This window comes from Ostrinia furnacalis, unplaced genomic scaffold, assembly GCF_004193835.3.
Source record: "Ostrinia furnacalis isolate ACB-3 unplaced genomic scaffold, ASM419383v2 OfSCF4587, whole genome shotgun sequence".
Classification (NCBI taxonomy): domain Eukaryota; kingdom Metazoa; phylum Arthropoda; class Insecta; order Lepidoptera; family Crambidae; genus Ostrinia; species Ostrinia furnacalis.
In genome coordinates, this window is record NW_021134826.1 from 10,715 (window position 1) to 23,229 (window position 12,515).

The following is a 12,515-nucleotide window of genomic DNA, read 5'->3' on the forward strand; positions in this document are numbered from 1 at the left end:
CCTGTATGATGTTATACAGCAGTGGGCCGAGTGTGAGTATATTTCACCGGGACACCATGGGAGCGCAACCAGTCGCCGGCTACCAACAAAATGTATGCAGCTCTATAGAGAGTTACTCACCTGGTGTCCGTTTGGTTGCGCAAAGCTGTATACATTTTGTTGGTAGCGGCGACTGGTTGCGCCGCCATGGTGTCCCGGTGAAATATAGCCCTTAATGTCATTTTTTGACTGACTAGGCCCTCAGGGTATGATTAAGTGTTAGCCCTGTATGGGTCATACAGGGCGTCTAGAAGGGCAGGGGGTGCGGCGCGGGCGGCAGCGGGGAAGCGCGCTTGGGCTTGCGCATCTTCTTCGGTTGGAGTTTCATCTGGAATAGACATGTTGACACCACCAATCAATTATAGTTCCAAAATACTGGACTGTCCTGTCGATGACATTGACAGTGGGGCGCCACCGTCAATATCGGATCGCTGGTTCAGATTTTTGCCATGTTGGAAACCATATAGTTGAACGATGGTAGCGCCCCCCTGTCATTGAGTTTGGCGGGACAGTTCAGCGTGGGTCATCTATAACGTACTTTTTAAAACTGTCAAAACGAAACTCTCCCATAGATTTTGTATGGCACCACAAGCAAGTGACGTCACTATTTTGTCAACTCAATCAAACTACTTTTTTCAATTACAATGCGAACAAAAATCGTAATTTACAGGTAATTTAAAATTAATTAAGTTTTTAAGACCAGAATTAAGGGTCTTTTTAAAAAAATTGTGGTTTCGAATTATTGGGGTATGGTGGCAAACTGTCTATTTGACATGGAATTAGTAAGATACAATATACTTTCATACAACAAATAAAACTTTCCACCGGGTGTAACGTCAAGTCGATCCTGGCTGGACAGGAGTTGCAGTAGTGGCCACTGGGGAAACCTGTTTTTTTTTGGTTACTGGGGGATCTTGGCTACTGCGGGATCCTGGCTCCCGGGGATCGTGGCTACTAGGGGGTCACGGCAAACAGGGGATCGTGGCTACTAGGGGGTCATGGCTAACAGGGGATTATGGCTACTAGGGGGCCATGGCTAACAGGGGATCGTGGCTACTAGGGGTCATGGCTAACAGGGGATCGTGGCTACTAGGGGTCATGGCTAACAGGGGATCGTGGCTACTAAGAGGGTCATGGCTACCTGCGGATCCTGGCTGCTGAGGGATCTAGGCTAGCGGGGGATCCTAGATACCAGGGGATCGTGGCTAACAGGGGATTCTGGCTAGTAGGAGGTAATGGCTAACAAGAAATCGTGGCTACTAGGGGATCCTGTCCCCTGGGGATCTTAGCTACTAGGGGATCGTTGCTCGCAGGGGATCCTTGCTCGTACCTTATAATGCACCTCCCGGACGTGTCGGTACAGGCTGGAGTACCAGCCGAAGGCGGCTGCGCAGTGCGCGCACTGGTATGGCGTCTCACTCGTGTGCATGGCTACGATGTGGTACTTCAGCTTGGCTGCGTTCTGGAACAATATGAGTTCATCATCATTTCAGCGCGCCGATTGCGGTAATATTTTCTACTGCAACGCAACTGGACGACGAACGAACATAAGCTGTTTTGACAAATCCGTATCGCGGTATCGTTTTGACAGCTATAGTCTGGTCCGTGAGCACGTAGAATTTTGTCCAATGACCCCAAGCTACCCATCCTTATCGCTCGCGCGTAATTGTGTTGCTGTCGCGCTTGCACACTCACTGCGGGCACCCGTCGCACAGTCGCGACAGCAATATAATTACGCGCGAGCGATAAGGATGGGTAGCTTGGGGTCATTGGACAAAATTCTACGTGCTCACGGACCAGGCTTTAGTTCAAACGAAGTTGTAACGCAAATGGAGGGCATCTGCGCCTTTGAATAAAAGCTGTCAGAAAGCTACTTTTTCTCATACGCAAGTCAAACGCTTTACGAATATTTGCTGTGATTTAGTTTTAATAAGGTATTCGGAATTTTAATGGAAAGTGCATAAATCCGTTGTTTGGTCGGTTTACGCGTGAACTTTACCGCGATACCGAATTGCACATCAGCTGGAATGAAAATGGAGCGTGACTGGAGTGTATACTGAAGATGAAACGCGAACGAATTGGAGACATTACAAATTGGATCCGGCGTAATGTGAACACTGTCCGGCGTCTGGTTTCCGGCACATTTGCCGGTCTGGTCTAGTGGGAACCGGGCCTAAGTGTCAAAGGATTTATTTATTTTATTTGTAATAATTAATTTATGATGATAATAAAGTATCCAGCTCACCTGGTAGGACTTCCCGCAGATGTGGCATAGGTTCTCCTTCTGTTTGTTTCGATGAACATTTTGCATGTGGACGTACAGCGACGTGTGGCACTTGAACGGCTGGAAAATGTTTCTAATATTATAAATGCGAAAGTAACTCTGTCTGTCTGTCTGTCTGTTACGCTTTCCCGCTTAAACCTCGCAACCGATTTTGATGAAATTTGGCATAGAGATAGTTTGAGTCCCGGGAAAGAACATAGGATAGTTTTTATCCCGGTTTTTGAAACAGGGACGCGCGCGATAAAGTTTTTCTGTGACAGACAAAATTCCACGCGGGCGAAGCCGCGGGCGGAAAGCTAGTTATCTATAAAAGCGAAAGATCAGCGACTGACCCACTCACTTATAACGAAATCTCAGAAACTACAAGTGCTAGGAGTCTCAAATATTATATGGGGGTTTCTTTTAGAACTTAGGTGCTCACTATGACGAGATTTTAAAATTCATCCCCTAAGGGGGTAAAACGAGGTCCACGCGTAGGTACTTATAATTTGTTTTGTTATTGCCGTATAAAATTATTATCAATCTATAATATTATAAATGCAAAAGTAACTCTGTCTGTCTGTCTTAGAGATATGAGATATTTGGCATAGAGATAGTTTGAGTCCCGGGAAAGGACATAGGATAGTTTTATCCCGGTTTTTGAAACAGGCGTTGAAACAGGGACGCGCGCGATTATGTTTTTCTGTGACACAAAATTCCACGCAGTTTGTAAATTTGTAAGTTATTTTATTATACAGGTAATTTTGAAATTACTTGGCTTATACTAAATTCAGTGACCACGGGTAAATTTATTCCGTGGTACCTTCCAGGGACTACCATGGGCCAAAAAGTATCCGTCTATGATTGCATGCACTGTTTGTTCGTTCGTTTCAGCGGAAAGTCGTTCAGCTGGACAAAGGTCTGAAACGAACGAAGGAAGTGTGTGTACCTTGTTGCAGAGCTGGCATCGGAACTTGATGTTGTGTAAGTGTTCCCAGTCCACGTGGTCTCGTAAGCGAGTCTTGTTCACGAACTTCTTGCCGCACTCGTTGCAAGTGAAGCTGGAAATTTGTATTAATAACACTTTAAAACAATTAAAATAGTAAGACACGGGTCTTAACGCGAAGTTTATTAATGTGTTACATTATGTACTCACGGCTTGACGTTTCGGCTGCGATGCTGCAGCCGTGGTCACAAGCAGTCTGCTTATTAATAAACGTCGCGTTAAGACCCGTGTCTTACTATTTTAATTGAAATGGAACGCGAAAGTTTAAAAACTTTAAAACAAGATTTAATATTTTTTGACATGGAAAACAAATAGCTTATTTGGCTTTTCAACAACGAGTACACTATTAGTAAAGTAAAAGCTTAGTACAATAAATAGAGGAAATAAAAATATTTGGATTTGATTGAACTACACATTATTCTTGAGAGAAAAATGTGTCTTGATAAATAAGTTAAAAAATTAAGTAAACCAGAATAAAGGCAATAAAAATCTCTCTTTCTCCCTCGCTTTCTCGCCTGAACTCGCTCTCAGACACATCGCAGCCGCGACACTGGCGAATGTTTATAATTATAATAAGGAAGAAGATTATCTCTCTCTCTCTTCCTCCCTCTCTCCTCGCTTACTCTCTCCCTATATCTCTCCTGCCTACCTCCTCTCTCTCATCGTCCCTCTCCCTTACTCTCTCCTTCCTCCCCCTCTCTCTTCCTCCCTCTCTCCTCGCTCCCTCTCCCTTTTCTTCCTTAACTCTCTCTGTCCTCCCTTACTCTCTCTAGCCTCCCTCACTCCCTCTCCCTCCCCCCTCTCTCCCTCTCTCTCCCCCTCACCTGAAGTCGCTCTCGGGCACGTGTCGTGTCTCTCTCTTGTGTCCCATCTATCTGTCTCCCTCTCTCTCCTCCCCCTCCCTCTCCCTCACCTGAAGTCGCTCTCGGGCACGTGTCGCCGCTGTCGCTCTCTCTTTCTCCCTCTCTCTCCTCTCCCCCTCTCCCTCACCTGAAGTCGCTCTCGGGCACGTGTCGGCGCGACACTCGTAAGTGTTGCCGGTACGTGGCGACGGACGCGAACCGCTTGTCGCACGTCGCGCAGTACAGCTCGCCGCTGTCGCGCGCCTGGACAGATGGATATTGGTCAAGCGTGAGACGGACTTATGTATACAGGGTGGAAACGATAATCTCACTCGATTATTTCTAAACTATACAAGATATCGAAAAACTGGTTATTGATCCTGAAATGCTTCACAAGATCTTTCAAACGGTATAGAATAGGTTTATTGACACAATGAAAAAGACACAATACAGAAAAAAACGAGAAAGAGGTTAATCGTCGAATCCAACTCGGCTGGGCAGCGTTCGGGAAGCTTCGCGAAATTCTCACGTCCGAAATACCGCAGTGTCTCAAGTCAAAAGTATTTGACCAGTGTGTGTTGCCAGTGATGGTGTATGGCTCTGAGACGTGGTCGCTTACTATGGGCCTCATAAGAAGGCTCAAGGTCACCCAAAGAGCGATGGAGCGTGCTATGCTCGGAGTTTCCCTGCGTGATCGAATCAGAAATGAGGAGATCCGTAGGAGAACCAGAGTGACTGACATAGCCCGCAGAATCGCTAAAATCAAGTGGCAGTGGGCGGGGCACATAGCTCGAAGAGATGATGGCCGCTGGGGCAGAAAAGTTCTTGAGTGGCGACCACGAGCTGGAAGACGTAGCGTGGGCAGGCCTCCCACTAGGTGGACCGACGATCTGGTGAAGGTCGCGGGAAGTACCTGGATGCAAGCGGCGCAGGACCGGTCTTTGTGGAAATCCTTGGGGGAGGCCTTTGTCCAGCAGTGGACGTCTTTCGGCTGAAACGAACGAACGAACGAACAGAAAAAAACAACAAAAACACATAAATGTAGGCTATTAACGTTGAATTTTCGGATAGATCCAGTTTATTTTGTAACCTATTATTGGTACAGAGCTCGTGAAGCACTTTTAGGATCAGAAAAACCAGTTTTTGGATATCTTGTATAGTTTAGAAATAATCGAATGAGATCACTTATCGTTTCCACCCTGTATACCTAGAAAAACTTTTAGTCCGTCAATTATATTAGCCAAAAATTTTACTTGTCAATCAAACAATTACGAAGTTATGATGCGTTGAAATGCCGCGTGACGTCACAAAGTGCTACACTACATACACTACTTCTTGACGTGACAGGCCTCTTCTTTTGAACATTGGCTTTATCTCTTTCAATTTTCAATAGTTTGAAAAAGTGAAAAATCCTTTTTTCTTTTTATCTACAACGAGGAAGCTCTTGGCCTGTATCTCACCTGATGGTAAGTGACGATCAGGCCGAAGGTGGAAGCGAGCTTCACCCGAAATCCTCAACCACGGAGGAACTGGCTATCTTACCTCTAACTGCCGGAACACAACAATGCTGTTAACATTGTTGTTATGGCGACAGACTTAGGTAGGATAGTGGTAGCTAGCCAGGCGGACTTAGAACAAGCCCTACCACCAACCAAACCGAACAGAAAAATATGCCCCCACTGGGAATCGAACCCGGGACCTCTGCGTCTGAAGCAGGTGGTCTTACCACTAGACCACAGAGGCGATTAACTGTTATAGATCGTTTCATCCACTCGGACGCGCCCCACCATTCTCCCGCGAATGTTCTCGTGTTATCGGTACACGCGAATGCTCCATGAGTGCACACGCACACTACAGTAATGCCTTACGGCTTGCTCGGACCACACTCCCCGCACCCCGCGCGACCGGGACCACACATGGGGCGCGGCCGAGTGGATGAAACGAACTATACACAGTGTTATTAATTGTAATACACCAGCAAACTTGCAGGACTAAAGTCTAGTCGCCGAGCACGTAGAATTTCGTACAATGACCCCAAGCTAACCGTCCTTATCGTTCGCGCGTAATTGTATTACTGTCGCGCTCGCACACTCACTGCGGGCGCCCGTGGCACAGTCGCGACAGCAATATTATTACGCGCGAGCGATAAGGACGGATAGCTTGGGGTCATTGGACGAAATTCTACATGCTCGGCGACCGGACTTTAGGCTGTTGTATTGAACGGCTCATTAAGCTAGTTGCTGCAACATTTATATCCGTTTTTGGCACGCATAGTATGTACATACGACTGTAAATTATTAATTGATTGCTTCATACCTTGTGCGTCCGCAAGTGTCGGCCCAGGTTGGACTTCCACTGGTACACCTTGCCGCAGCGCGGGCACGGGTAGCGATTCTGGCCCTTGTGGAGAACACTGCAAGGATGCAAATAGCTAATAAGTATGGGTACTTTTCTGCTGGTTCAGAGAATGCAATAACATTTAGTTCGCCCTTTTTACTTTGATTTTACGTTCAATAAATTTTATCATCATCATAGTATCAGCCACAGGTGTTCACTGCTATACCCCAATGATTTCCATATTATCCGGTAGCGTCCTGCATCCAACACCTTCCTGCTACCTTTAGGTCGTCGGTCCACCTTGTGGATGGACGTCCACGTTCCACTAAATTAGATAAAAATTCTGAAGAAGAAATTAATTTTCCCAGTTTGCCTCTGGTAAATTAGAGAGGGTCGTCTTTCTATTGTAGAGGAGACTAATGCCCGTTTTCACCATCAATCCCTAATTATTAAGTGACCCCTATGGAAACCAAATTTCTGTTTTGTGTTCCCATACATAATTTAATACACCATTATGTAATTTTATTGAATTGTATTCTGTGGTTGTGCCTTTAAATAAATGAATGACTTGATGATGATAAAGAAAAAGGAGATGTTAAACCACCAGTCAATTGACATATTATTATGAGCTGTCAAAACCCAGACCTTCGTTATCTATATACATATATAAAAGAAAGTCGTGTTAGTTACTCCACTTATAACTCAAGAACGGCTGAACCGATTTAGCTGAAAATTGACAGGGAGGTAGTTTAGAGCCAGGAGAAGGACATAGGATACTTTTTATCCCGTTCGAAATTAAAAAAAAGTCTGCTTATTTATTGCCATTAAGGCGGAACAAAGTTCGCCGGGTCAGCTGTTTATTAATATAAGTTGAAAGTTTGTCAACGTAGGTAAGAACGTTAAACCATCATAAAGGGATATCGTGGCTTTCCACCAAATCTTCCATTTTTCTACACAATGTTATGTTTGGAGTGTTTACTCCGGTGCTTACTTGAGGTGGTAGCGGTAGGTCTTCTTGGAGCTGAACACCTTCCCGCATTCCTCGCAAGTCGGCTTCTCGTCCGCCGCGCCGTTCTGGAACACGATAATATCTGTTTATTTATTTATTCATTGAGAAAATATACAGCGGTATAAAGTGCTAACATAGACAGGAACTTCAATGTGGTATGGCCAATTACAGAATTCCTTTATAACCACACAAGTTTACAAACTTCTTAAGACTTCCCGCAAACTATACAGGGTGGAAATGATAAGTGATCTCACTCAATAATTTCTAAACCATACAAGATATCGAAATACTGGTTACTGACCCTGAAAGTGCTTTACGAACTCTTTCAAACGGTACCAATAACAGGTTACAGAATAAACTGGAAGTATCTGAAAATTCAATGTTTCCAGCTTCCATACTAAATGTATGCCAACCACACAATATTAAGTGTAATTTTTTAAAATTAAATAATGAACCTAAAAAAAACTCGTAAATTGCATTTTTATTTAAAATTATTCAAGGAAAAAAATAGTTTTAGGCTTTACTTGCTATAAAGTGTTGTATCAAGTATCAAGAGATGAGTGCCATGACTCTGGTAGTACCTACTAAATGTATGGGGGATGGAAACATTGGATTTTTGGATAGATCCAGTTTATTCTGTAACTTAATATTGATACCGTTGGATAGAGCTCGTGAAGCACTTTTAGGATCAGTAACCAGTTTTACGATACCTTCTGTAGTTTTTAATATTATGAGGCTGTACCAAATGTATGGAAGCCGGAAACATTGAATTTTCGGATAGATCCAGTTTATTCTGTAACCTGTTATTGGTGCCGTTTGAAAGAGCTCGTAAAGCACTTTCAGGATCAGGAACCAGATTTTCGATATCTTGTATGGTTTAGAAATAATCGAGTGAGATCACTTATCGTTTCCACCCTGTATAAGGTCACCTCCAAAAGACAGACGATATTTAAGGGACAAATAAAACATCTTAAATTCAATCCCAACTAATATTATAAATGCGAAAGTAACTCTGTCTGTCTGTCTGTCTGTTACGCTTTCCCGCTTAAACCTCGCAACCGATTTTGATGAAATTTGGCATAGAGATAGTTTGAGTCCCGGGAAAGAACATAGGATAGTTTTTATCCCGGTTTTTGAAACAGGGACGCGCGCGATAAAGTTTTTCTGTGACAGACAAAATTCCACGCGGGCGAAGTCGCGGGCGGAAAGCTAGTACAACCATATTTTTAGATTGCTAGTTTTCGAGATTTTTTGATGTTATGTCGAGTGAACCCGAAGTGCTCAGTGCGGTCCGGAGGCATGGCATCGATCGTGCCAGACAGTGCATCCGTATACAAGGACGTCACGTCCAGCAGCTTATGTAATGAGGGCTATCGTTTTTATACTTAACAGTTGACACCCCTGGCGATTGACAGGACCTTACTCTACAGTGGCGCCATCTTGATGAGTGCAAATGCGATGGTCCTCCTACCACTTTCGCGCTCACCAGTTGGCGCCACTGTCTTCGCTACTAGCAAGTGACAGGACCTTACTCTACAGTGGCGCCAACTGGTGAGCGCTAAAACGATAGCCCTCATTAATGTGATGACAGAGAGGGTTTAAAAATAAAGGTATTACATTTAGTTTGTTAGGAAAAGTAAAAACAGAAACTAGCCTATTTTTTTTTGTTTTAATGCTAGGGTCCAATTTTTCTAATATAATTAGATGCCCTATTAAAATTTCGTCTGTCTTTTGGAGGTGACCATAGACTTTTTTCTGATGGTAAAGTAGGGCTGTTAATTAGTATGAAAAGGTATGAATGTGCGCACATACTCTAGGCACGGTAATTAGATAGTATTACCGTGCTCTAGGTACACCAGTTTGTCTTTGCCAACTATCGACCGTCAAAAAAGTCCGAAGTCTGCAGATGTTTAAGAAATCAGCTGTTAAATTGAATTTTTAAGGGTTGCCTTCAAATAAACAAATTCAAAGTATAAATTCCCAGGATAGCTTACCTTTTTTTCCCAATTTGTTATAAAAATCCTGTATTCTAGACTCCTAGAAATTACAATTCATTTTTTTTATGTCTGGAAAAGATTAGTCAATGAAACTCAGATTGTAATTTAGCAATTTTATTTATAATAATATTATAAATAACAAAAAACAACTAAATTCTCTATTTGTATTTTAACAACATTTTGAAGTTAAATACATGGTAATCTTTACATACGTAGTTATGCTCAAAGTGCTGTAAAACTAATAAAAACACATGCTTCTAAGTTCGAAAATGCCGTTGTCCGTGTGCGTCAGAATGGACGGTCACTACCCATATTCACATCGAAACAAATATTGAAAGTTGCTACCCTGTTGCTACTAGTTGTTAGTTAGTAAGTACCTTAATGAAAAAGGGCTACTATAAAGTCGATGATTATTTAAAAGATAAAAATGTTTGGGATGCGTAACTGCCTAGCTCGCATAAATATTTATAACTATGTATATTTTAAAGCCTGTAAACCTTTGAAAAAGAGGCTGACAATAGTGACTGAGTTTCTTGCGCTGCTTCTTCTCAGCACTGGCCCATTTATTGTCCCGAAGCAGTGGTAGGGTTAATATTGGGACGTGTAAAAGTGCTTTTTTTAAGCCTATTTACATAAATAAATGAGTGTTATGAGTAGTTGCTACCCTCGATTTAAAGAAAATAATCTACTTTCTTAGGTGACTCGCCATCCTAGCCTCAGAATGGCTGGTCACCTATCCAGCGAGAACAAACTGCGCTAGTTAAGAGTTTGTTTTTAACCAACAGTTACTGGGTAGCAACTTTCAATATTTGTTTCGATGTAAAATATGGGCAGTGACTGTCCATTCTGACGCACTGTTGTCCCACCAACCAAAAATAACAAAGATTTTCATCCGCACCATTCAAATAACTTAAAAAATAAAATTAATTGTGTTTTATCCATTTATTATTGACCTGTAAAGATAGTATAAGTTGGTGAAAATAAAAATAAATAAAATAAAATGAAAAATATTCGAGACAGTAGACAATTGTGGTGCTCCTAACAATATCATATTCATAAACATACATTACTATGAGGTCTAGGTGCGCGTGGACGCATAGGGTGACACACGAACCAATCACAGAGCTCTATTCAACGCTGCGCGTTCGATTTGGCGCTTCACTTAAGCAAGCATCGTTTGTGAATACGGGAGTAAGTAACCGTAGATAATTAACTAAGAACTAAAGCCCGGCCTGTGAGCACGTAGAATTTTGTCCAATGACCCCAAGCTACCCATCCTTATCGCTCGCGCGTAATTATGTTGCTATCGCGCTCGCACACTCACAGCGGGCGCCCGTCGCACAGTCGCGACAGCAATATAATTACGCGCGAGCGATAAGGATGGGTAGCTTGGGGTCATTGGACAAAATTCTACGTGCTCGCAGACCAGACTATAGATAGACAAAATATTGTTATTTTTTATTATTTTTCAAATTAAGCTTTTTATTAGCCTTCAATAGCTCCTCAAAATCGTCGACATACGCAACCGTGAAATAGTGGTTCTGGTTTCCTTCCACCAACTCCGACCAGAGCTCTGCCTTCAAATGGTCAGAGCATATTCGACAGTCTTTAGGTACATAAAAGCTGTGGTATATAAATAACTTGACTCGTATATTTAGTGGGACGCTTTTCATGAATTTCGCTGTGCATTTTGGGAATATACACTTGGCGTGGGTGTCAGGTGCTCTTTTGATATCTGGTAACATGACCATGTCAGGTGGGTCAGGTTTGGGCTCCGGTTTGGTGGTTTCCTTTTTATAAGCGGCCTCGGCTCGCTGGAAACACTTGTGGCATACGCGGTGGGACGGTTCCAGCTGTGAAAGAAATTGTTGTTTTAATGCGGTTTATTTGGTAAGTGAAATACAGTGTCTTTAGATAATAAAACCAAAATGGATGAAACTAAGACTCCCCACTGCCGATAGTTGGGCCCTATCCTAATTTGTATAAATAACCAATATTATTGAAACCTTATTTTTATGGTTTCGTTTTTTTTTTCAATTGTTTCGCCCATTTTCGTTTGTGCATTTAATGCATTTTATTTAATTTATAATTAAACTAAAATGTTCTGGACACTGGCAAAATGTTCTGGTCACAGAACAAATAAAAAAATGTTTACGATAGTCGTAGCGGATATCCTTGGAAGGTGCCTTTGTCCAGCAGTGGACGTTATTTGACTGAAACGAACGAAAGATTGTGGCCTATGGGGTAGCAAGGTTCTGTAGCATTATTCACGTAACAAAACTTCAACGACAACAAAACACAGTGCGATCCTATCAAGAAGACTTTTGTGAATACGGATTTAGAACTGTTTTCCAATGGGACGACTTCTGAACGTCAGCGAGATCTTGACTGTCAAAATACGTGAATTAGGCCACAGGAGTGGAAGCCGTGTACCGGAAAACGCTGCGTGCGACGTGCACCCACAAGGTGGACCGACGATATCGTTGGACGCAGGCCGCTACCAACCGGGCAACATGGAAAGCATTGGGGGAGGCCTATGTTCAGCAGTGGACGTCCTATGGCTGAGATGATGATGATGATCGAAAGATTTACGATAGTGATTATATTATTTTACCTCTCGTGGCTCCACCCATTTCTGCACCACGACCACAACATGGCGTCTCTTTTCTTCCCACACGTCGTGACACCTCGCACCCGCCAGTGACTTCCCACATACAACGCAGACGAACTTATGGCCCACTATGGGGTCTACGATGGGGTCTATGGCAGTGTTTGCGTTGTTGACTTCTGAGATTGTCGCGTCGATGGTGTCAGTTAGTATTAATGTATGGCATGTGGTGCAAACGTAGTCGGATGATGTCGCCTGTAATAGAAAAATAAAATTAGTTGGTCAACAGAAAAAATAAAACATGAAAATTACTATGCAACTACATTAGCTACTTTATTCAGTTCAGTATTCTGAAAATCTTGTTTTATACTTTTTCAGCGTCGTTTTTTGTCGTAGTTGGGTTTTTTAAATTTG

At 42.9% G+C, this 12,515-nt stretch overlaps 1 protein-coding gene across 3 annotated transcripts in view; it reads right to left on the reverse strand.

Annotated features, from left to right (window-relative positions):
* Positions 1-245: 245 nt before the first annotated feature.
* The window catches only part of LOC114359681 (zinc finger protein 37), a 29,259-nt gene continuing 16,989 nt past the window's right edge, over positions 246-12,515 (reverse strand). For 2 of the 3 annotated variants that reach the window (XM_028314156.1, XM_028314157.1), the window contains exons 10-11: positions 12,108-12,356; positions 10,914-11,346 (exon numbers count right to left, since the gene is read on the reverse strand). In XM_028314156.1, coding sequence (XP_028169957.1) covers positions 10,945-11,346; positions 12,108-12,356 — 651 coding nt within the window. In that variant the 3' untranslated portion in view covers positions 10,914-10,944. Of the gene's footprint in view, positions 368-1,369; positions 1,502-2,284; positions 2,384-3,251; positions 3,364-4,298; positions 4,415-6,466; positions 6,564-7,478; positions 7,562-10,913; positions 11,347-12,107; positions 12,357-12,515 lie in introns of those variants that run through there. The other variant, XM_028314158.1, reaches the window with a different exon arrangement.